General features: G+C 39.8%; 1 protein-coding gene, 1 long non-coding RNA gene and 1 pseudogene across 12 annotated transcripts in view; 2 read left to right on the top strand and 1 right to left on the bottom strand.

Annotated features, from left to right (window-relative positions):
• LOC108582686 overlaps window positions 1–509 on the bottom strand; it is a 33,633-nt gene extending 33,124 nt beyond the window's left edge. The window contains exon 1 of the long non-coding RNA XR_001896454.3: window positions 101–509. This is a non-coding gene — a long non-coding RNA (uncharacterized LOC108582686). The remainder of the gene's footprint in view (window positions 1–100) is intronic.
• The window catches only part of LOC103878903 (EF-hand calcium-binding domain-containing protein 3), a 514,301-nt gene that overhangs the window by 393,361 nt on the left and 94,792 nt on the right, over window positions 1–26,148 (top strand). For all 11 annotated transcript variants that reach the window (XM_031657656.1, XM_031657654.1, XM_021929308.2 and 8 more), the window contains 7 exons: window positions 1,095–1,148; window positions 1,609–1,713; window positions 7,921–7,974; window positions 13,460–13,564; window positions 14,337–14,390; window positions 18,996–19,100; window positions 22,294–22,347. In XM_031657656.1, coding sequence (XP_031513516.1) covers window positions 1,095–1,148; window positions 1,609–1,713; window positions 7,921–7,974; window positions 13,460–13,564; window positions 14,337–14,390; window positions 18,996–19,100; window positions 22,294–22,347 — 531 coding nt within the window. The remainder of the gene's footprint in view (window positions 1–1,094; window positions 1,149–1,608; window positions 1,714–7,920; window positions 7,975–13,459; window positions 13,565–14,336; window positions 14,391–18,995; window positions 19,101–22,293; window positions 22,348–26,148) is intronic.
• Window positions 11,806–13,431, top strand: LOC110741630 (annotated as a pseudogene).

The raw sequence follows: 26,148 nt of genomic DNA on the forward strand, positions 1-26,148 counted from the left end.
ACAGTCAATTTCACCTTTAACCACAGAGAAACATAGAACTGAAAGAAGGCAATCTACCAACCATAAAAGTTACAGGATAAAATACCAGAGGGCAGCTTACCAGTCTTCTCTTGTTTACATTAGTCCTTCACTCCTGAAGGGTTTATGCGGTGCCCTGATGTTACCTTCCAGACACCGGACCATTGGTCTAGCCTTTTGTTGCTGCTTTCTGTAATGAAGGAGTAGGCAATGATAATCTTAGATTCATGGTACATAAAGGAAAAGGCAAAAATCTTTTAAAAAGAAAAGTTTCCCTAATTGGTGCTTTAACTGCCACTGCTAGCCCTCTACCCGAGGCTGTACAAACACACACACACACACACACACCACACACACACACACACACACACACACACACACACAGCTTTTCATTTCCCAAGAATTTTGTTACGGCTTTTCACTTGGTTCCTACAATCCAAATTTCTGCTCAAACTTCAGTTGCTCCAGGGTTGATTTGTGGAGAGGAAGCCAGAAATCCATGCTACTTCACCACCTATGTGGGATTAGATGAATTTCTGTAAATATGAAACCTGTCATGGCAGCAGACAACATCTCACTGATTACCTTGAAGAAGAATTTATTGTTATGGGCTTGTCAATGAAAATACAAAGCAAAGCATCCATTTGATGTCATGTGAAAAATATATAGAAATGCTCAATGCTAACATTCAAAGAAATCTTGTCATAATCATCAGGTTTTTTGCTCAAGAATCGCTTGAGCTAAATCTAACTATATCTAACATTATACTTGGGAACACCAATATGCATGATCTTAAGCAGAGGAGTAGAAAAGGAGAAATCAGAATTAAAAAAGAGAGACATAAGAAAGGCATAGCAAGGTACCACTAATTGTTTTGGTGTCAAAAAAGAAAAAGTAGGTAGATTTATTATCTTAAGAGCTCTCTCCTGTTGGTCTAATTCTTATTTCGGGTATAAACACAAACACAAAAAGATTTGAGTAAAATTATAAGAGTTGTTCTTCTGAAATTGCTGGTTTTTTAAATATTTTATCAAGCCTCCCTACCAGTTGCTATACTGTGCTTTAATATCTTACAGCTGCTGGAAAGTTGTATAAGCATAAGTTGCTGGATGGTATAAGGTCTCTCAAAGGTAAGTGAGAAATCAGGTAAAACTGATTGTGTTTACTTTTTTAAAACCACATATATTTGGGGTGATGACAAGTTTGGCAATTAACCTGTTTATTGTTTTTGTCTCATAATTTACTACTTTGAACATAGTGCCTTTGGGGAAGTGATTTTTTATTCTATCACTGCATTTAAAATCTATTTTACAAATAGAATTATAAAGGCAGCTTCTTGCCACATTTCATCAGACTTGCCTAGTTCTTCAGTTTTTTCCTTATAAATGTCCCATGAAACCTATAGTCAGATCCTCTAGACAAAAATGGGAGAGCATTCCCATTTTTGGGATTCACATGGCAATTATTTTCATATAAAAAACTTTATTGTTTCTTTGATTGTTTACCCTCTATTAACTCATGGACATGCCTAGTATTTTTCACTTTATCATTATTGTTTGCATTTCTCATTCCTGTTCTCTTTTTTCTAAGGAGTGAAGCTTAGTGTTGATAAACTAGAACCTTTCATGGAACATATGGGCTTTGAGCTTGAGGAAGAGGAATACCAAGATCTGAAAAATAACCTGCCCATTGATGGTGAGCTGCTGTTTAAGCAAAACTTTGGATCATATATGAGAACTTCTGATAGTATATTTAGAGTTGTGCAGAAGCATTAAAAAATAAAAAGAACTGCCCTCCAGCCTGAGCAACAGAGTGAGACCCTGTCTCCAAAATAAATAAATAAATGCATAAATAAATAGATATGTAAAAAGGTAAGAGTCCAGTCCTCAAGAATTAATTCATGCAGTAGACTTTATTGAGCATCTAATATATGTACACTATTAGGAATACAAAAATGAAGATGACAGAATCTCTGACCTCTAGGAGTTCATAGTCTAGTAATACATCTTATATGCAAACAATATATCATAATGCAATGTGGTTGTGAATATATAAAAATATGTTCAGTGAGATCTTAAAGGAGGAAAGAACTAAGTTTTCCAGGAAGGGAATCAGAGAAAGGCTTGTCAGAAGACGTGTGGAAATTCTCCCAGATGAAGGCATTCCAGATAGGAAAATAATGCATACAAAAGCGTAAATGCATGCGAAGCCACAGAATTGTTAGGATTGCAGCAAGAATTTCCTTGCGGGTAGAATGTGACTTCATGTTACAACATGGCAGGGAAAAAAAAAGGCTGGAAAGGCAGATTGCCAAGACCGGAAAGCTATGTAGTTTAGCTTTCATCATCCTTTTGAGCCTTTCAGTAATGTGTGTCTTTCTAGAAATTCGTCCATTTCATCTAAGTTGTCTGATTTGTTGGCATGAAGTTGTTCATAGTATTTCTTTATATTCCTTTTTAATTTCTATGAAGTCAGTAATGATGTCCTCTCTCATGATTTTGATCTGTATCTTTTTTTTTTTTTTTTTTTTTTGAGAGGGAGTCTCACTCTGTCGCCCAGGCTGGAGTGGATCTCGGCTCACTGCAAGCTCCGCCTCCTGGGTTTACGCCATTCTCCTGCCTCAGCCTCCCGAGTAGCCGGGACTACAGGCGCCCGCCACCTCGCCCGGCTAGTTTTTTTGTATTTTTTAGTAGAGATGGGGTTTCACCGTGTTAGCCAGGATGGTCTCGATCTCCTGACCTCATGATCCGCCCATCTCGGCCTCCCAAAGTGCTGGGATTACAAGCTTGAGCCACCGCACCCGGCCAATCTGTATTTTTTTTATTTAGTCAAACTAGCTAAAGATTTGCCAATTTTGTTAATCTTTTCAAAAAACCAACATCAATTTTTCCTATCATTTTTCTGTTTTCCATTTTATTGATTTCAGCTCTAGTCCTCATTATTTTCTTTTCTCAGCTTACCTTAGGTTTAGTTTGCTCTTCTTATGGTGAAAATTTAGATTCTTAATTTAAAATCCTTCTTTCTTTCTTTTTCTTTCTTCTTCTCCTCCTTCTCCTCCTCCTTCTGTTTTTGTTTTTGTTTTTGGACAGAGTTTTGCTCTTGTTTCCCAGGGTGGAGTGCAATGGCACAATCTCGGCTCACTGCAACCTCCACCTCCCGGGTACAAGCGATTCTCATGCCTCAGCCTCCTGAGTAGTTGGGACTACAGGCATGCACCACCATGCCTGGCTAATTTTTGTATTTTTAGTAGAGAAGGGGTTTCACCGTGTTGGTCAGGCCGGTCTCGAACTCCTGACCTCAGGTGATCCACCCACCTCAGCCTCCCAAAGTGCTGGGATTACAGGTGTGAGCTACCATGCCCAACCCTTTCTTCATTTCTAATACAGGTGATTGCAGGTATAAATTTTCCTCTAAGCACTGCTTTAGCTGCATTTTGAAATTTTTCATATTTGTGTTTTCATTTTCATTCAGTTTAAAATACTTTCTAATTTCCCAGGTAATTTCTTCTTGATCCGTAGGTTATTTAGAAATGTGTTGTTTAATTTCTAAATGTTTATGGAGTTCCCAAATCTCCTTCTGCTGTTGACTTAGAATTAATTCCTTTGTGGTCAGAAAACATACTTTCTTGATTTCAGTTCTTTTAAACTGAATGAGACTTGTTTTATGGCCTAGCATATGGTCTAGCCTGGTGAATGTTCCATGATTGATAATATTCTCCAAGTCTTCTTTAACCTACTTATTTTCCTGTTTGGTTGTTCTATCCATTATTTAGAGTGGGGTACTGAAGTTTCCAAATATTATACTTGAATTGTCTATTTCTCCCTTCAATTTTAGCCTTCATACTGTAAGTAGTGGTATATCTAGAGTATTTCTCTCTTGCAAAATCAGTGCTGATGGCAATGTAGACAGCATTATTGGAAGTAAAGACTGGAACTTGAGAGATACTTCCATGATCCAACAAGAGACAGTGAGAGCCTAGGCAAGGGAAGTGAATTTAGTGATGAATAACAGAGTGATTTGCGAAAGATTTTAGAATTTAAATGTATTTATTAAAACTAATAAAAATTTAAAGTGAATAGAGCATGGTGACTGATTACATGTGAGGTATGAAAAAGTTGAAGAATTTTAGGAAAGGATATCCTAATGAGGAAGTCATCAGTCATAAGCCGATTCCGGAAGAGATTCAGGTTAAAATGTCAGGAGAGTAGTTTCAGTTTTGGACAGGTAGAGTTTGAGATACTTGTAAGACATTGACTTAGAAATATGAATTAAGAGATGGTTGGAAAGGAATACTCTAATAATTCATCTTATTTATCTTTAATGAGGAAGTTAGCAGTCCACAAATTTATCAAAACTTTAGCAATGTGTCAGAGCACTGATAAGATTAGTAGACCAAGAGGAAAAGCCAAAAAATAAATAAATGGAGAAAATGTCTGAGAGGGAAAGTCTGCAAGTAAACAAATAAAATAAGGAGGAAAATAGTAGTAAGAGAAAGACAGAAAAGAAGAATTTATCTACAGTGAATTATGACCTACCAAAAATGACAAGTTTAAGATGGGGAATAGTAATAATTCCCCTTAACATCAATCACATCTACCGTACATTAGCATGGCCTCATAATAATGAGACCTACAAGTATCCAAAAAGAACATTTTCCAAAATAATAACCCTCTAGGGGAAAATAGCAAAAACCTGGGATTCATCCCACTGGTTCCACTGATTATATGGCATTGTGGAATGAAGTTAGAATTGGAATTAGCCAGACAGGGATTTGAATCTCAGCTCCGACAACTCTTGGCTGTGCAAGATTGGTCAAATTAACTGCTCTGAATCTTAGTTCCCTTCTGTCAAAAAGAAAATAATATCTACCTTTCATAATTGTTGTAAATTCTTAATATAGGCCTTAGCACATAGTAAACATTTAAAATTAGCTTTATTAGTAGCAATAATAAAAATCAATATACATTCATCTCAAAACAATGCCATCTATTTATGCCCTGCTCTGGTCAGAAGAAAGTGAATTTTCCATTGGATTTTTTTTTATTATTGGAAATACATTATTTTCCAGTATTTTTATCTACTTATAAAATGATGTAGATACTTTTTCTTATTCATTATCCAGGTATCTTGAAACTTTGCTGGAATGCTGTGATGATTTTGGTTATAGAAATGTCAACCATCTCCTTGAGTACTACTTTTCAAGTCAATGAGCTCTTAGGAAATAGCATTAGAAATATTCTTATAAATAGCATTCAGGCTATTCATAAGTCTTCTGTGGGAATAATTAAAACACATTAGGATGAAAAATTAGCCAGGCATGGTGGTGTGTGCCTGCAGTCCCAGCTACTCAGGAAGCTGAAGCAGGAGAATCACTTGAACCTCAAGAGGCAGAGGTTGTGGTGAGCTGAGATTGTGCCACTGACCTCCAGCCTGGGCAACAGAGCCAGATTCTGCCTCAAAAATAAATAAATAAAATAAAATACATGAGAATGGATAAGACGTCTTTCTCCAAGGCACTGACCATCTATAAGACCCCTTTTTTTTTAGACGGAGTTTTGCTTGTGTTGCCCAGGCTGGAGTGCAATGGCGCGATATTGGCTCACCGCAACCTCTGCCTCCCAGGTTCAAGCGATTCTCCTGCCTCGGCCTCCCAAGTAGCTAGGACTACCAGCGCCTGCCACCTCACCCAGCTAATTTTAGTATTTTTAGTAAAGACAGGGTTTCACCATGTTGACCAGGCTGGTCTCAAACTCCTGACGTCAGGTGATCCACCCGCCTCAACCTCTGAAAGTGCTGGGATTATAGGCGTGAGCCATCATGCCTGGCCTATAAGGGTCTTTAAAGACCCACTTTAAAAGGCAATATATCCATATAACAATATTGTACCCCTTAAATTTATACAAGTTTTAAAAAGAAAAATACAAAATAAAGTTTAAAAACAAAATTTAAAAGATACTGTTAAAGTTCAGTTAGATTGATCTACAATTTATTTTATTGATATTGAAGTGAGTAGTAGAAGAAGGACAGAAAGCCTAAGCTAAGTGTGGATTGAGTATAGAAGTAGGCATCGGTGTGGCCGGCTCACGCCTGTAATCCCAGCACTTTGGGAGACCGAGGCGGGCGGATCACAAGGTCACTAGGTCGAGACCATCCTGGCTAACACGGTGAAACCCCGTGTCTACTAAAAATACAAAAAATTAGCCGGGTGTGATGGCGGGCGCCTGTAGTCCTAGCCACTCCCGAAGCTGAGGCAGGAGAATGGCGTGAACCCGGGAGGCGGAGCTTGCAGTGAGTCGAAATGGCGCCTGGGCGCACTCCAGCCTCCGCAACAGAGTCATCAGTAAAAAGAAGGAAAGGAAAGGGGAAGGGGAAGGAGAAGGAGAAAGAGAAGGGGAAGGGGAGGGAAAGGAGAGGGGAAGGGAGGGGAGGGGAAGGGAAGGGAGGGGAAAAGGAAGGGAAAAGAGAAAGGGAGGCATTGGTGGCCGGGCACGGTGGCTCATGCCTGTAATCCCAGCACTTTTGGGAGACTGAGCCAGCTGTATCACGAGGTCAGTAGATCGAGACCAGCCTGGCTAACACGGTGAAACCTCATCTCTACTAAAAACACAAAAATTAGCCAGGCGCAGTGGCAGGTGCCTGTAATCCCAGCTACTCAGGAGGCTGAGGCAGGAGAATCTCTTGAACCCAGGAGGTGGAGGTTGCAGTGAGCTAATATCCCGCCACTGCACTCTAGCCTGGGTAACAGAGCAAGACTCCATCTCAAAGAGAGAGAGAGAGAGAGAGAGAGAGAGAGAGAGAGGAGAGAGAGAGAGAGAGAGAGAGAGAGAGAGAGAGAGAGAGAGAGAGAGAGAGAGATGCATTGGTTTTGGTTGATGGGAAGGATTTTTTGCAGATATATGGACTGTTAATGCTCCAAGGCAAATCTTCCCTACTGGAGCAGTTTCCCTACTGGAGCAGTTTCCCTTTTTAGGTTGCTTGACAGTATTATAATGAATAAATTAAAGTTATTCCAGATACTTCTTCAGTGTGTCAGCCCAGCATTCTACTACATGAGGTTAACTATCTTAATAAAATAAAAGTGATATTAGAAGTGTGAAGTAAGCATCCTTTTTATAATCAGAACTTTTTCTTTCCACATTTTCCATTTGGAGTTTTAAAAGGATAAAATTCTAGGCTGGGCGCAGTGGCTTATACCTGTAATCCCAGCACTTTGGGAGGCCAAGGCAGGTGGATCACTTGAGGTCAGGAGTTGGAGACCAGCCTGGCCAACATGGTGAAACCCCATCTCTACCAAAAATATAAAACTAGCTGGGCATGATGGCATGCGCCTGTAATCCCAGTTACTTGTGAGGCTGAGGCAAGAGAATCACTTGAACCCAGGAGGCGGAGGTTGCAGTGAGCCAAGATCACACCACTGCACTCCAGCGTGGGAGACAGAGTGAGACCCTGACACAAAATGAATAAATAAGTATCGAAACAAAAGGACGAAATTCTAGAAGAAAATTATAGAATTTACTTTATTTTTTTTTTTTCTTTCCTTTTTTACTTCGTTGTATATCTTTTTTTTTTTTTTTTTTGAGACAGAGTCTCACTCTGCTCCCCTGGCTGGAGTGCAATGGCATGATCTTGGCTCACTGTAGCCTCCACCTCCTGGGTTCGAGCGATTCTCCTGCTCAGCCTCCTTTATATTTTATACAAATATAAAAATTTTTGTATTTTTAGCAGAGATAGGGTGTCACCATGTTGGCCAGGCTGGTCTCGAACTCCTGACCTCAAATGATTCATCCACCTTGGCCTCTCATAGTGCTGGAATTACAGGTACACCTGGCCAATGTATGACTGTTACATATTTCTTCTATTCTATTATTGTCTTTATGCATACGATTCTGTCTTGTCTTACAGATGAGGGAAGAGTTAATGTGAATGTGGTGATGGATGAAGGATATCTTTTTACAGGTAGGTTAGATTTTTATTAACTCATTATTGAGTGTCTATCATATCCCAACCTTCCAGGAGCTTGTGTAGTTGAGGCAGGAAAAATACAAGTAAATGCAAGAACCTATGCAAGGTAAAGAAGGGGAAAGATGGTCACTTGCACCTGAGAAGAAGTTGAGAAATAGTTTTGTAGAGTGGGCAACATATGAGCTGATCCTTAAAAAAATGAAACAGTGTTTGTCAGGGAGACAGTGTTTCTGATAGAGGGAAAAAAGCATAATTTTTGTATTTTCAATAGAGATGGGCTTTCACCATGTTGGCCAGGCTGGTCTGGAACTCCTGACCTCAGGTGATCCACCCACCTCGGCCTCCCAAAGTGATGGGATTGCAGGTGTGGGCTACTGTGCCCAGCCAAGAAAAAAAGTCTAAATACACCTATAATAAGAAATTCAGTTACAGATACACCTCATGTTATTGTGCCCTGCTTTATTGCATTTTACAGATACTGTGATTTTTACAAATTGAAGGTTTGCAACAACCCTGCATTAAAAGCAAGCCTATCAATGTCATTTTTCCAATTGCATGTCCTCATTTCATGTCTCATGTGTCATGTCTTGCAAACTTTTTTGTTATATCTATTATGGCAATCTGTGATCAATGATCTTTGATGTTACTACTGTAATTGTTATGTAGTACCATGAACAGCAACCATACAAGACTGGTAAAAAAAAAAAAAAAAAAAAAATGCATAAAAGGCACCAAGATGAGAAACGAAACAGTATGGAACTTTAAGGAACTAGAAATAATTTGGCATAGACTGGATCATAAAATGCTATCAGGAATTTGGCAAGAAATAAACTTAAAGAGCAAGGAAGGAGATGTGGTAGGCTCCCCAAAATATCCAAGTCCTAATCCTCAGAATCTGTGAATGTTAACTTATATGGGAAAAGTGACTTTGGAGATATGATTAGGAACCCTGAAATGGGGAGATTATCCTTATCTAAGTATACCTTAAATGTAATTACAACTGTCCTTAAGAGGGAGACTTGATGACAGAAAAAGTAGAAGGCAGTGTGACAATGGAAGCAAGATGCTACAATGAGAGCTTTGAGGATGGAAGAAGGCATATGAGCTGAAGAATATAAGTGGCCTCTAGAAGTGGAAGGCAAGGGAACAGATTCTCTGCCAGATCCTCCTGAAGAAACCAGCCCTGCTGACACCTTGACTTTAGCCCAGTAAAACTGATTTCAGACTTCCACTCTCCAGAACCATTAAGAGAAAAAAATTGTATTGTTTTAAACCACCAAGTTTTTGGTAAATTGTTACAGCAACAACAGGAACTTACACAGGGGACAAATCACAGAGGTTCTTGACTACCAAATAAAGGAGTGTGAATTTTATTCTGTGGAGTATGGAGTCATTCCAGGATTTTAAGCTAGAGACTATGTGATGAGATGTGCAAATTAGAAAGATTTGCCGGGTGCAATGGATCATGCCTGTAATCCACCACTTTGGGAGGTCGAGGCAGGTGGATTGCCTGAGCTCAAGAATTTGAGACCAGCCTGGGCAACATGATGAAACTCCATCTCTACAAAAAAATAAAAATAAAAAAAAAACAGGTGTGGTGGCACATACCTGTAGTCTTAGTTACTTGGGGGACTGAGGTGGGAGGATGGCTTGAGCCCAGGAGGTTGAGGCTGCAGTGAGCTACAACTGTACCATGTAATCCAGCCTGGATGACAAAGCAACACCCTGTCTCCAAAAAAAAGAAAAGAAAAGGAAGAAAAGAAAGAAAGATTGCTTCGGCAGCAATATAGAGAATGGATGAATGGATGAAGGTGTGTGTACAGGAGAGGAGTCAGAGAGAACAGTTAGGAAGCAAATTGTCACTGTCCAGGCAAAAGACAATAAAAGACAGAGGTAATCATTATCAATGAGACTTGAGAGGAAGAGACACATATAAGAGATATAACAGATATAGTATTACAGGATTTGATTCCTGATCAGTTATGGAGTTTTGAAGAAAGGAAACAGTAAAGGATGACTGCTTTGTTTCTGAGTTCGGTAGTTGGGTGAGTGATAAAAACAGTCACCAAAATAAAGAAATTCAGTAAAAGATTTAGAAGTAGAGTTACCATTTTGGGTCATATTGAATTTTGAGACATCTAAAGAGAATTGAACCATAGGCAATTGAATATATGAGTAAGAATCTGGGCCAGGCGCAGTGGTTCACGCCTGTAATCCCAGAACTTTGGGAGGCTGAGGTGGGTAGATCACCTGAGGTCAGGAGTTCGAGACCAGCCTGGCCAACATAGTGAAACCCCGTCTCTACTAAAAATACAAAGAAAAAAATTAGTTGGGTGTAGTGGTGGGCGCCTGTAATCCTAGCTACTAGGGAGGCTGAGGTGGGAGAATCGCTTGAACCCATGAGGCAGAGGTTGCAGTGAGCCGAGATCGCACCATTGCACTCTAGCCTGGGCAACAAGAGCAAAACTCTGTCTCAAAAAAAAAAAAAAAAATCTGAAGCCACCTGTTTTTCCAAGACAAGGAGACTTTAAGTCAGGAAGGACAAAGATATAGAGAATCTAGGTAGATGTGGGAGTAAAATTCAAAGGAGTTTACCTAAATGCTTCAATTTTCTTTGTAAAGTAGAAAACAGGATCATCTACTAGCAGGAAGGACACAATGGTGGGGTAGGGAATTTCAAGAAGAGTATTGATGATTTTACATAACTTTTTTTCTTGTTTTTGTTTTTAGTTTTATGTATGTAGGGGATACAGGGGCAGATTTCTTACATGTATATATTGCATCATTGTGAAGTCTGGACTTTTAGTGTACCCATCACTCAAACAGTGAATATTGTACCCAATAGGTAATTTTTCAACCCTCACCCCTGCACCCTCCCACCTTTTGTAGTCTTTAATGTCCATTATTCCACTCTGTATGTCCATGTGTACAAATTGTTTAGCTCCCGGTTACAAGTGAGATCGTGTGGTACTTAACCCTCTGTTTCAGAGTTATTTTGCTGAGGATAATGGCCTGCAGTTCCATCCATGTTGCTGCAAAAGACATCATATCATTGTTTTGGTGTCTGAGTAGTATTCCTTGGTATATACATACTCCATCCTCTCTATCCAGTCCTCCATTGATGGACAGTTAGATTGATTCCACATCTCTGCTATAGTGCTGCAATAAGCGTAAGAGTGCAGATATCTTTTTAATATAATGATTTCTTTCCCGTTGGGTATATACCCAGTAGTGGAACTGCTGGATCAAATGGCAGCTCCATGTTTTAGTTCCCTGAGAAATCTCCATACCGTTTTCCATAAAAGCTATACTAATTTGATTTTGTATAACTTTGATAGAAAATATGAACTAAAGTTAATAAGGAATACATGAAGGCATTGCTGAGAAGTGCTAAGAGGTAACCATAGTTAAATATCATTAAAACATAATAGCAACCTTTCATATGATTATATGATATTCTTCAGTTGGACCAAATTGGGAGATGCTAAGACTCATGTACCAGAAGAATGAAAGCATAGAGACTTAACCGTGTAGTCCAAGAAAATGATTAAGTGTTCTAGTGTGGATGCAGAAAGAAGTGAGCAGTCTGTGATCTCAGAGAAAAGTAAAAGCAAGTAATAGAAAATTATATTAGGAAGAGGCAACAGGTGTCAGTATGAGAAACGGACAGTTAAAAGTCTGTAAAGAGACTAAAGATACAGAGAAATTCATATTAACTGAAATATTAATTTCAGAGTACACTATGAGAAGGTGATGACAAAGTCCAGAATGTGTCCTTGAGAGTTAACAGAAAGAAAAATGTCAAGGTAATAAAACAATAGACTAGAGAGGGCAAAAAATTTGAAGGGGTTTTCATTCCGAAAAATGAGAGCAATATGGATAAAAGGTATAGTTAGACCATGCTCTTGAGGCAGAAGCTCCCATGTCTTGTCAAAACCCTGATCAAGTTAGCAGACTGGGAGCTTGCTCTTTTGTGTCTGAAGAGTCATTCCTTTGGCTGGTGACAGGGGGATATTAGAAGCCCCAGTAGTCCAAGTCTTCACAAAAGAGTTCCGAAGCATCTTGGGGAAAACAACCCTTGTGCACATTTCCTCCTAGGCACTTGTGCAGATGACTGGCTAACTCTCAAGACATTCCCCTCTCAGTGGAAAAACTGCATTGTGGTGCCAGAGGACTAAAAGCAAGAATTTTCTTTTGCTGGAATTCGAAAGGATTGGGACATCTGATTTGTCTGCCTTAAGTGCATCTTTAGCTTTTGTTCCCTGCCAAGAGAGCTACTGTAAACATGATGAACATTCATAAAACCCACTGGACTTTCTGTAGGAAGTATGGCAAGTTCCAACCCCATAAAGTGACACAGTGCAAGAAGGGCAAGGATTCTCTGTATGCCCAGGGAAAGCAGTGTTATGACAGGAAGCAGAGTGGCTATGATGGGTAGACTAAGCCGATTTTCCAGAAAAACCTAAAACCACAAAGAAGATTGTGCTGAGGCAAGAGTGTGTTGAGCCCAACTGCAGATCTCAGCGAATGCTGGCTGTTAAAGAGAACTGAAAGGAGCTAAAACAAGAAAGGGCCAAGTGATTCAGTTCTGAGCTTCATCTTTGGTTTTATTAAGAAAACAGTGAAACCTTGAGGTTATGTTCAAACAATAAATAAAGAAATTGCATCTTCAAGCAGAGAAAAGAGCCATGAAAAGAGCCAGAGAAAAGAGCCATGGTGAAGGAAAATTGTACACAGTCATCCTAAGAGCAGACTGGGAGATGGTTGCAGGGGCAAAGATAACTGGTGATTTCCACTCTCATAACCAGGAACTAAAACTAAGTTTGTTACCAGAGAAATTTGTTAGCTTTGTGTCTTATTCATGCTTGTGATAGTTTGGTTTTCACCTGTCTGTTTCCCTCTAGCACTTTACATTAAAGTTCTAAGAATAAAAAATCTCTACATGCTAGTGTTCCTGTGGCACAAAAAAAGAGGTGAGCTTGAGAGGTTGCATCTGACTTCCTAGCCACCCTTAAGGAAGGAAGCACAAGAAATTCACTGTGTATTACAGCTACCAAGAAGAGGAAAGCAGACTCACCAAATCCCTGAGGCATGACAGAGAGCCAGACCAGGTTAAGATAGAAGCCCCTAGAGAAAGGCCCTGTATGATGCCAAAACATGCAATTAAGAAAATTTTGCACAATTGAGATTCCAATGTTTGCACAAAATTCTATTTTAAATGCAGTGTTTCCCTTTCTGATACATTCTCTCACTCTATCTATTTACTGGTGAATGTTTTTATCTAATGGCTTACAGCCTAATTTTCACCATCATTGTTTTGGAAAACAGCTCTAAGATTATGTCTGAGCAATAGCTGGCATTATTGCCAGATTTATTTCATTAATGTTTAATCAGCAAATGATGCCACATGAACATTTTTCTTAATATAGAATCATCATTCTTCAAACTTTAAACCACTTTCACTTTTTGCTTTTTAAAGGTGAGAAGGTTGATGCTAGGAACCTGGAAAATTTTCTGGAAAATATGGGGATAAATCTCACAGAAGATAAAGGCATGCAACTGCTGAATAATCTTCCAATTGATGGTAAGCATTAAAAATATCACACAACCAGGCGTGGTGGCACATGCTTGTGGTCCCAGCTACTCAGGAGGCTGAGGCGGGAGGATTGCTGGGGCCCAGGAGGTCAAGGCTGCTTTGAGCAGTGATCACGCCACTGCATTCCAGCCTGGATGACAGGGCAAGTCCCTGTCTCAAAAAGTTTAAATTTAAATTTAAAAAATCGTAGTAAAGCCAGATGCAGTGACTCACACCTGTAATCCCAGCACTTTGGGAGGCTGAGGTGAGAGGATCGCTTGAGTTCAAGAGTTCAAGACCAACCTGGGAAACATAGTGAGACCCCATCTTTACAAAAAAAAAAAGTTTAAAAAGTAGCCAGGCACAGCTGCACGTACCTGTAGCCCCAGCTACTTGGAAGGCTGATGTGGGAGAATCACTTGAGCCCAGGAGGTGGAGTCTATAGTGAGCTGAGATCCTGTCACTGCACTCCAGCCTGGGAGACAGAACAAAACCCTGTTTCAACAACAACAAAATCATAGGATTCTTTGAAGAAGGCCGAGCATATGAACTTTTGTGACTAATACTCCCTATGTAAGGAATATTCCATGTCCCTCTAACAAAATGATTTCATCAAATTGAGAACTGTTTCCATTCCTGAGTTTTATTCTTGAAAATGAAAAAGTATAAATTTCTGGAATAAAATATTTTAAAATGTACATTCTGAAATTATGTATGTTTTGTGCTATTTTTTAAATATCTACATTGCTACCTGAGACTTGAATTTTTCTCTGTCTTACAGCCAAAGGAAAGATATATGTGAACAGATTGATGAAAGAATTGAGAGGTCTTGAAGGTGAGTGAGAAGTAAGATAAAAAGGCAGGTAAAACTGAGGTCCTCAAGCTTTACTGTTGTTTTCAAAAACCCTTCCTATTTCACAATTTTCAGATTATTAATCCTACTGTCCCAACTGTTTATTAATTCATTGTTTATCCTTATGTGCTTTAAGCACACTGCAATCACTAAAATGGTTTAACTACAGTAGACTCAAAAACAGTGGTTCCCAAATAAAGTTGTGCATCAGAATCACCAAGAAAAAAACACTGTTTTAGCATTCAGATCACTAGGCCCTTTTTCTGTCATACTGATCTTGGATTTCTAGAGCTAGTACCTAGAAACACGTTATTAAAAAGTTTTGAGGAGGAGGGACCAAGATGGCCCAATAGGAAGAGCTCTGGTCTACAGGTCCAGCAAGACCATCACAGAAGGTGGGTGATTTCTCCTTTTCCAATTGAGGTACCCAGTTCATCTCATTGGGACTGGTTGGGCAGTGGGTCCAACCCATGGAGGGCAAGCAGAAGCAGGGTAGGGCATTGCTTCACCCAGGAAGTGCAAGGAGCCAGGGACCTCCCTCCCCATATCCAAGGGAAGCCGTGAGGAACTGTGCTACCCCGCTGGGTTACTACACTTTTCCCACAGTTTTTGCAATCTGCAGATCAGGAGATTCCCTCATGTGCCTACACCACCAGGGCCCTGGGTTTCAAGCACAAAACTGGGCAGCTATTTGGGCAGACACTGAGCTAGCTGCAGGAGTATTTTTTTGAACCCCAGTAGTGCCTGGAACCCCAGTGAGACAGAACCATTCACTCCTCTGGAAAGCGGGCTGAAGCCAGGGAGCCAAGTGGTCTCGCTCAGCAGGTCCCAGTCCCATGGAACCCAGCAAGCTAAGAACCACTGGCTTGAAATTCTCACTGCCAGCACAGCAGTCTGAAGTCAAACTGGGATGATCAAGCTTGGTAGAGGGGGGAGCGTCTGCCATTATTGAGGCTTTATAGGTAGTTTTCCCCTGACAGTGCTAAGGAAGCTGGGAGGTCTGGGGTGGGCACAGCAAAGCAGCTGTGGCCAGACTGCTTCTCTAGATTCCTTCTCACTGGGCATGGCATCTCTGAAGGAAAGGTAACAGCCCCAGTCAGGGGCCTACAGACAAAATCCCCATCTCCCTGGAACAGAGCACCTGGGGGAAGGGGTGGCTGTGGGCCACAGCTTCAGCAGATTTAATCATTCCTGCCTGCTGTCTCTGAAGAGAGCAGCTGATCCTGACAAGAGGGATTCTCCTAGCACAGCACACCAGCTCTGCTAATGGACAGACTGCCTCCTCAGGTGGGTCCTTTACCCCTGTGCCTCCTGACTGGGAGAAATTGCCCAACAGGGGTCGACAGACATCTCATACAAGAGAGCTCCAGGCCAGTGCCCCTCTGGGACGAAGCTTCCAGAGGAAGGAGCAGGGAGCAATCTTTACTGTTCTGCAGTCTCCACTGGTGATACCCAGGCAAACAGGGTCTGGAGTGGACCTCCAACAAACTTCAGCAGACCTGCAGAAGAGGGCCCTGACTTTTAGAAGAAAAACTAACAAACAGAAAGCAACAACATTAACATCAACATAAAGGACCCCCACACAAAAACCCTATCCAAAGGTCATCAGCCTCAAAGATCAAAGGTAGATAAATCCACAAAGATGAGGAGAAACCAGCACAAAAATACTGAAAATTCCAAAAATCAGAATGCCTCTTCTCCTCCAAATGATCGCAACTCCTCTCCATTAAGGGCACAAAACTGGATGGAGAATGAGATTGACAAATTGACAGAAGTAGGCTTCAGGAGGTGGATAATAGCAAACTCCTCTGAGCTAAAGGAGCTTGTTCTAACCCAATGCAAGGAAGCAAAGAACCTTGAAAGTAGGTTACAGGAACTGGTAACTAGAATAACCATTTTAGAGAGGAACATAAATTACCTGATGGAACTGGAAAATACAGCCCAAGAACTTCATGAAGCATACACAAGTATCAATAGCTGAATCGATCAAGTGGATGAAAGCATATCAGAGATTGAAAATCAACTTACTGAAATAAGGTGTGAAGACAAGATTAGAGAAAAAAAATAATTAAAAGGAATGAACACACCCTCCAAGAAATATGGGACTATATGAAAAGACCAAACCTATGATTGATTCGTGTACCTGAAAGTGATGGAGAGAATGGAAACAAGCTGGAAAACACACTTCAGGAAATTATCCAGGAGAACTTCCCCAACCTAGCAAGACAGGCCAACATTCAAATTCAGGAAATACAGAGAACACCACTAAGATACTCCTCGAGAAGAGCAACCCAACAACACATAATCATCAGATTCTCCAAGGTTGAAATGAAGGAAAAAATGTTAAGGACAGCCATAGAAAATAGTCAGGTTACCTACAAAGGGAAGCCCATCAGACTAACAGTGGATCTCTCTGCAGAAACTCTACAAGCCAGAAGAGAGTGGGGGCCAATATTCAACATTCTCAAAGAAAAGAATTTTCAACCCAGAATTTCATGTCCAGCCAAACTAAGCTTCATAAAGTGAAGGAGAAATAAAATTCTTTCCAGACAAGTAGATGCTGAGGGCTCTGCTTCCTCACCAGGCCTGCCTTACAAGAGCTCCTGAAGAAAGCACTAAATATGGAAAGGAAAAACTGGTACCAACCGCTGCAAAAACATACCAAAATATAAAGACCAACGACACTATGAAGAAACTGCATCAACTAATGTGCAAATTGAACAGCTAGCATCATGATGACAGGATCAAATTCAAACATAACAATATTAACCTTAAATGTAAATGGGCTAAATGCCCTAATGAAAAGACACAGATTGGCAAATTGGATAAAGAGTCAAGACCTGTCAGTGTGCTGTATTCAGGAGACCCATCTCACATGCAAAAACACACATAGGCTCAAAATAAAGGGATGGAGGAATATTTACCAAGCAAATGGAAAGCAAAAAAAAAAAAAAAAAAAAGCAACGGTTGCAATCCTAGTCTCTGATAAGACAGACTTTAAACCAACAAAGATTAAAAAGGACAAGGCTATTACATAACGGTAAAGGGATCAGTGCAACAAGAAGAGCTAACTATCCTAAATATATATGCACCCAATACAGGAGCACCTAGATTCATAAAACGAGTTCTTAGAGACCTATAAAGAGACTTGGACTCTTACACAATAATTGTGAGAGACTTTAACACCCCACTGTCAATATTAGATCAATGAGACAAAAAATTAACAAGGGTATTCAGGACTTGAACTCAGCTCTAGACCAAGTGAACCTAATAGCCATCTACAGAATACTCCACCCCAAATCAACAGAATATACATTCTTCTCAGTGCCACATAGCACTTATTCTAAAATCAACCACATAATTGAAACTAAAACACTCCTCAGCAAATGCAAATGAACAGAAATCATAACAAACTGTCTCTCAGACCACAGTGCAATCAAATTAGAACTCAGGATTTTAAAACTCACTCAAAACCACACAACTACATGGAAATTGAACAACCTGCTCCTAAATAAAGAAGTTATTTACCCAAGTACCCATCAATGATAGACTGGACAAAGAAAATGTAGCACCATGGAATACTGTGCAGCCATAAAAAGGAATGAGTTCATGTCCTTTGCAGGCACATGGATGAAGCTGGAAGCCATCATTCTCAGCAAACTAACAGAAGAACATAAAACCAAACACCCCATGTTCTCCCTCATAGGAGGGAGTTGAACAATGAGAACACATGGACACAGGGAGGGGAACATCACATACCAGGGTCTGTCAAGGGGTGAGGGGCAAGGAGAGGGAGAGCATTAGGACAAATACCTAATGCATGTGGGGCTTAAAGCCTAGATGACGGGTTGATAGGCACAGCAAACCACCATGGCACATGTATACCTGTGTAACAAACCCACACGTTCTGCACATGTATCCCAGAACTTAAAATTAAAAAGAATAAAATGAACAGAAAAAGTGTCCCGGAGGATATTGGTCAACAGATATAAAGTCATAGGTTGGAGGAATAGGTTCTGGTGTTCTATTGCCGAACAAGATGGCTATATTTAATAATAACGTATTGTGTGTTTTAAGCTACAAGAATGCGTTTTGAATATTCTCACCACAAAGAAATGATTAATATTTGAGGTGATAGATATGCTAATTACACTGATTTGATTATTCCACAATGTTTACATGTATCAAAACATCACATCATACCCTTTAAAATATACAATTATTATTTGTCAATTAAAAATATAAAAATTTTAAAAATATTTCCAGAGGACTATGATGGAGTAAACCCATGGACTTTATTTAGTTATTTATTTTTCTCCATTATTTTAGCAAGTTTCAGACCCTATTATGCAGACACATTTATAAAGGCTGATTTTAGTCTTAGTTCTGCTAAAAGCAATAACAGAATCCCACAGCTCAGGGTTTAGAAATTCCTGACTTAGATACTAAAAACCATGTTTACTTGAATAGTTTCACTGTTCTTTGCCCTTCTTTCTACATATAGAATTGATGCCTAGGTGTGAGCTAGAATTACCCGCTCTTTATATCATTACAAATTTTCTTGTGTTCATCCCCTTATTTCTCAAGGAACAAAAGTGTCTTCAGATAAGATGGAAATTTTCATGAAAAGCATGGGAATTGATCTCAAGGAGAAAGAAATCCAGGCACTGAAGGACCACCTACCAGTTGATGGTGAGAGTTTTGAATATCAGTGTGCTACCCTTAGTAAACCTTTGAACATGAAACTAGTAGTGGGGCTGGAATAATTGAAGGGGCTAGAATGATTGAAGATAGGATACATATGAAAAGAAATGAAAGAGTAAGACCTTCCCCGTAACTACCAAACTGAACCCAATGGCTACTGCTTGGGAAGAATCACCAAGAATACTGCCAACATAAATGGCAAGTGTCAACTCACTATGTAACACCACAGGAAATGCCAAGATTTAACAAGAATACACAGGACATTAATCTTTTAGTCCCTAATGGTAATCCAGTGTTAAATAGCAATGACCAACACTGTGTAGTCCTGACACATGCAAGGCACTCTTCTAAGCACTTTCATTTATCAACTTATTTAATCTTGCAAACAACCCTAAAAGGTAGGTTCTGTTTTTATCCCAATTCTACATATAAGGAAACTACGTTACGAAAAAGTCAAGTCACTTGCCCAAAGGCAGAGAGCTAGTAAATGATGGAACCAGGAAGAGAACCTAGGCAATCTGGCTCCAGAAACTGTCTCTTAACCACAATGCTATACTTCCATGAGCTAATAGAATTAATGAATTTTAAAAGGTATATAGTAATGTTACAAATGAAATTAATTAAACTTGGCATATTTTAGATGGTCTTATGCTAGTGGAACTGAGAAAAATTCATCAGGAAATTTTGGGGGACTACTGCTCCAGAAAGGAAATCATAAAAATATATGATTAATCCAAGTCAGTGAATACTGTATGTGCTTTTCTAAATCAGTAGTACCTTTCATTCTTCCATTCTATCAACTTTAAAGACTATGATGCATCAGTCACTGTTCTAGGTCCCTGGTACCTTTGCCTTAATAAGTAAGCAGTTTTCAAAACATGACTTTTTCTTTTGTTTTTAAATCCCTTCTATAGCTCTTTCAATCTACCAATGCAATAAATGTAGATACTTGTGGTTGCCCTGTTGTCCTAGTATCTTGGAACATCACCAGCACAGTGATTTAAAGTGTGAGGCCCTTAATATAATTCCTATAATATAATATAAATGTAGAATAGCTTGTACATCTGTTTAACCATCTGAGATAGGATAGAATATTGTTTCAGAACTTAATGGGCCTCAGTGGAGCTAATTGGAGACATAGAAAGGGAAGAGTGTGGTGGCATGTTATTTACAGGCAAACTTTTATCCAAAAAAAGTTCTTCCTTGTCCTATTTAAAAGTTATAATGGTAACCATATTACTACTAATAATAAGGTATTATAAAACTATAAAATAATACCAGTCTAGACGCAGTGGCTCACCTCTGTAATCCCAGCACTTTGGGAGACTGAGGCAAGAAGCTCTCTTGAGACTAGAAGTTCAAAACCAGCCTGGGCAACATAGCAAAACCTCATCTCTAAAAATTATTTCTTTTAATTATCCGGGAACAGCCAGGTGCAGTGGCTCACACCTGTAATCCCAGCACTTTGGGAGGCCAAGGCAGGTGGATCTCATGAGGCCAGGAGTTCAAGACCAACCTGGGCAACACAGTGAAACCCCGACTCTACTAAAATTACAAAAATTAACTGTGCATGGTGGTACATACCCATAATCCCAGCTACGCAGGAGTCTGAGGCAGGAGAATTGCTTGAACCCAGGAGGTGGAGGTTGCAGTGAGCCAAGATCATGCCACTGCACTCCAGCCTGGGCAACAGAGCAAGACTCTATCTAAAATATATATCCAGGGATGGTGGTATGTGCCTATAGTCCTAGCTACTTGGGAGAGTGAGGCAGGTGGATTGTCCAGCCTAGGTGACAGAATGAGTCCCTGTCTCAAAAAAAGAAAAAAAAAATACCGGTAAAAGAATGTCATAATTGCTGGGTGTGGTAGCTCACACCTGTAATCCCAGCACTTTGGGAGGCTGAGGTGGGTGGATCACGAGGTCAGGGGTTCGAGACCAACCTGGCCAACATAGTGAAACCCTGTCTCTACTAAAAATGCAAAAAATTAGCTGGGCATGGTGGCAGGCACCTGTAATCCCAGCTACTCAGGAGGCTGAAGCAGGAGAATCGCTTGAACTTGGAAGGCAGAGGTTGCAGTGAGCCGAGATCATGCCATTGCACTCCAGCCCAGGCAACAGTGTGGAAAAAAAAAAGATTATCATAATTTTAAAAGTATTTTAAAAGAACAAACAAATATAAATTCTGTATCTAAGAATCTGGAATATAATAATTTTAAAGCTAATTCATTATTTATAATATGTTTGCATTTTGCTAGAACTATAATTTAGTAAATGTTTATAGAGCATCAATCTTGTGCAAACCATTACACTAATGCCTAGGTGATACTAAGAACACAAAGTGATTCTTGGTATCTTGTCCTCAGATAAACTTATAGTCTTAGGAATATTACAAATAATACAACAGTGTAAACATATTTGACCAGTGATGAATTGACACCCTTGACCAAGTCATAAGTAGAAAATGAGTGTGTCCTTCAGCAGCTGTAAGGTTCCAAACTGAATCTTGCCTATGAGAGTAATAACATCTCTTAACTACTAGCTTAACCTCCCAATCCAGTGTCTCTCAAACTTGCAATCTTACAAACTGCTTAAAATTTATCCACTGACTTCCAGTGACTTCAGACTTCAATTTGAGAAATACTGATCAAAGAAACTAAGTACATGGTCTGTGAAAATATATTTTAATTGAAAACGGTCATGGCAAAATAAAAGTTTTGTCATCACAAATGGACTTTAACTGGATATATCAACATGACAACCTAAGAGCAACCAGACATGGATACCAACACTCTAATCTTTTAGTGGATAGCTTAGTGCCAAAGTCATCATAAGCCTAAAGGTAAAGTCAGCGTTGACAAAAAATGGAAATACCATTTTTAAACAAAATTTTTTAATTCTCAAATTTCCAACCCCTGAATAGATTAACTTACTAGATAATAGATTGTCTTGAAGGAAAGAAGAATGCTTTAAGCTTTACTCCTGCATTGTGAAATGTAGATTTTTATTGTTTATAGGATAAATAGTAGTAGCTATATTAATTCAATTCATGAGCATTGGACTTGGAAAAATGAACTTCTAGGGAAATGTTTTGGAATAATTGACTTTTGAGTTTCTATTTCAGAATTTAAGGCCCTTATATCATTTTTCCATAAATCTTTTTGACGCCTTTTTATCTTAAAGATAATGGGAAGACTGATTTGAATACGATGATGGATGAAGTTAAAAATGTTACAGGTGAGTGAGATGTTACAGTAAATACTGCATTGTGTGATCTTAAAGTTTTATATGGAACTATTTTTTTAACCCAATAATGTTTCTTCCACTCATTTATTTAACAATTATTTATAGAGTATTTACCACATGCCAGACATTGTTCTAGGCATAGAGGCTACATCAGTAAGTAGTACGAAGGTCGCTGCCTCCTGGAGCTTAGATTCTAGCGGAGGAAATAAGCAATAAACAATAAACATTAAACATAAGAACATTATATAATATGTTAGAAAGTGATATATGCTCTGGAAATAAGTGAAAAGTAGATAAAGGAGATTGGGAGAACAGGGTGTGTTGGGGAAAGAGGCAGGTGTGTTTTTAAACAGATAATCAGGCCTTGAGAAGGTGACATTTGAGCAAACACTTGAAAGAGGTGAGGGTTTTGACATGTGGGGATTTCTAGACAAAAAGTGTTTCAGACAAAGGGGACAAGGACAAAGGCAGGAGCATGCCTGGTATATTCAAAGAACAACAAGAAGGTCAGTGTAGCTGAAGCTGAGTAACTAAGTAAAAAAGTAATAGGGAGATTGGACACGGTGGCTCACACCTGTAATCCCAGCACTTTGGGAGGCCAAGGCGGGCAGATCACCTGAAGTCAGGAGTTCAAGACCAGCCTGGCCAACATGGTGAAACCCGATCTCTACTAAAAGTGCAAAAATTAGCCAGGCATAGTGGTGCATGCCTGTAGTCCCAGCTACTCAGGAGCCTGAGGCAGGAAAACCACTTGAACCCAGGAGGCAAAGGTTGCAGTGAGCTGAGATCAGGCCACTGCACTCCAGCCTGGGTGATAAAGACCCCATCTCAAAAAAAAGTAATAGGGGATGAGAAGAGAAAAGTAATGAGTGCATTACTTATTTTTGAAAACCCTGCAAGGACTTGGGCTTATTTTCTGAGATAAACAGAAAGCTATTGTAGGGTTTAAAACCGAGGTGTAATATGATCTGACCTATGTCAGGGAAGAGGGGAGGGGAGGGGAGGAGAGAGGGTAGGGGAGGGGAGGGGAGGAGATGGGGAGAGGGAGGGGAGGAGACGGGGAGAGGGAGGGGAGGAGAGGGGAGGGGGAGTGGAGATGGGAGGGGAGGGGGGAGGGAGGGGGAGGGAGGAGAGGGGAGGGGAGGAGAGGGGAGGGGAGGGGAGGAGAGGGGAGGGGAGGGGAGGAAGCAGGGAAACCATTTTGAGGGCCTTTAGAGTAATCAATGTTAGGGATGCTGGTGACATAACCAGAGTAGAAGGCAATGGCTGGATTCTGGACACATTTTTTAAAGAGTCAAAAGAATTTTCTGGAGGATTAGATACAAAGTACTAGATAAAAGAAGAAGTCAAGAATGGTTCTAAAATTTTTGTCTTGAACAACTAACTAAAAGGATAGTCTTGCCATTAACTGAGATGAAAAAAGTTACCAGTAGTACAAGTTTGGGTGGAAGAAAATTAGGAATCCAATTTGGGACATTTTGAGATAACTAATAGACCTCCAAATGCAGATATCAAGTACAAGCTTACTAAACAGATTCAAATTCAAGAAATATATCTTGGGTAAAAATATAAAATTGAAAGTCATAGGCATATAGATGGTATTTAAAGCCATGAGATTGAATGAATTCACTCAAGGAGTGAGTATAAGTGAAGAAGAGAAGAGGACTAAAGAATGAAACCTGGAGTACTTCAATATTAAGAGGTGCTAAAGCAAAGAAGATGAGGAGTAGCCAGTGATGTAGGTGGAAAACCAAGATAATAAGGTGCCCTGAAAATCAGATGAGGAAGGTTAAATTAAGTTGGGTACCCCCAGAAAACAAACCCTGAAATGAGGATTACATATACAGGTAGTTTGCTTGGGAAGTGAGCTCAGGGGAGCAGAGAAGTGAGACATAGATAAAAGCAGCCAATAAAGTGTTTATCAAACAAGTTACCATTGCAGGTAACTGGAGCTTAATCGCACTGGGGAATATCTGGTAAATGACATGGCCTCAAGAGAGGGGTAATAGAGCTAGGTTATTTTCACACCAACTCATATCAGTCATTGGTTAAAAACTGCTTAAGGGGCCGGGTGCGGTGGCTCACGCCTATAATCCCAGCACTTTGGGAGGCCGAGGCAGGCAGATCACGAGGTCAGGAAATTGAGACTATCCTGGCTAACACAGTGAAACCCCGTCTCTACTAAAAACAAATACAAAAATATTAGTCGGACGTTGTGGTAGGTGCCTGTAGTCCCAGCTACTCGGGAGGCTGAGGCAGGAGAATGGTGTGAACCTGGGAGGTGGAGCTTGCAGTGAGCCGAGATCGCACCACTACACTCCAGCCTAGGTGACAGAGCAAGACTCTGTCTCCGAAAAAAAAAAAAAAAAAAAATGCTTAAGGGAGGGGAAAGCAGTATTACTCTGCTGGCATTTCTACCCATCTAAGCATAGGCAGTGTGGACTCTGGCAGCTGAAGAAATCCCTCAGACAAAGAGATACTAGTAACTGAAAGTGAAAGTGAACAAGCATGCATTGATATGAGGGGATATGAGCAGGGCATCTATAGCATCTGCTACAGTTACCAGACAAGAAGGCAAATCAATAGTCAAATGCTGCTGATAGGTCAAGTAACATGAGAACCGAGAATTGACAATTGCATATAGCCACACGGAGGTCACTGGTGATATCCAAAAGAGAAACTTCAGGTTGTGAGATGGAAAGAAGCCTAAGTGGAATGAGTCTGAAAGAATGGGAAGATAGGATTTAGAAACTGTGTGAATATCTAAGGCATTTCACTGCAAAAGAGAGCAAAGTGGAATAAGGGGATAAGTAAAGTGGTGAAAATGGTGGTAAGAGAAGGCTTCTTTTTTTGATTAAAGAGATGAAGTAGTAATCAAGTGAAAGAAGAGGAAATAGTGGTTTGAAAAGAGGAAGGAAGGTGTGAAGTAGTCGTAAAGAAGAGTAGGAAAATTAAGGAACCAGCAAAGTATAGTATGATTGCTCCAGGGCATTAAAGACCCACTTGAGGTTCACGATCATCAATGTAAAGTGAGGACAGTCAGCATAGTTTGCCTTAGTTCTAGTTAGCTACATGGCTGCAGGCACAGAGTAGTAGAGACTTGCATTTAACCAGCAATGGGGTTTTGTCAAGTGAGTATATTAAAAGCAAGAACAGAGTAACTTAAAGCCAATCTTCTGCAAGATGTAAATACACTTAAAGCTTTCCTTACTCACTGATGCTTTTACCTTCCTAGTCCTTTGTGGGTTCATCCTTCTTAGTGATATCAACAAAAGCCAGTCTTTGTCTAAAAGTATGTTTATTTTACACTCATCTTTGAATCATAGTTTGACTGAATCTAGACTTGTAGATTGTCATTCTATCTTAGAACTCTAGAAACTAATGATGCTTTTTGTTGTTGTTGTTGTTGTTGAGATGGAGTCTCACTCTGTCGCCCAGGCTGGAGTGCAGTGGCGCCATCTCGGTGCTACAATCTTTCTACATATATTTGAACTTCTATTTATCAAAAAAAAAAAACTCTGTTTCCACCTAATAAGATACAACTATTCTTCGTATAAATGAAGATATTCTTTCTCACCCTTTCCACAGAATGAAGAGAAATAAAGTTCCAACAGTCCATCTCAGGGAGATAGTCATACTGAGCTGTGTTAATTACTTACAAAATTTAGTTACAGCGCTATCTGAATATTCTGTTACCTAAAGTCTAACTTGTAAAGTTAACCTATGACAAAACTAATATTTTTTTTTTTTTGAGACAGAGTCTCGCTCTGTCGCCCAGCCTGGAGTACAGTG

The sequence above is a fragment of the Papio anubis genome, chromosome 17 (genome assembly GCF_008728515.1).
Source record: "Papio anubis isolate 15944 chromosome 17, Panubis1.0, whole genome shotgun sequence".
Classification (NCBI taxonomy): Eukaryota; Metazoa; Chordata; class Mammalia; order Primates; family Cercopithecidae; genus Papio; species Papio anubis.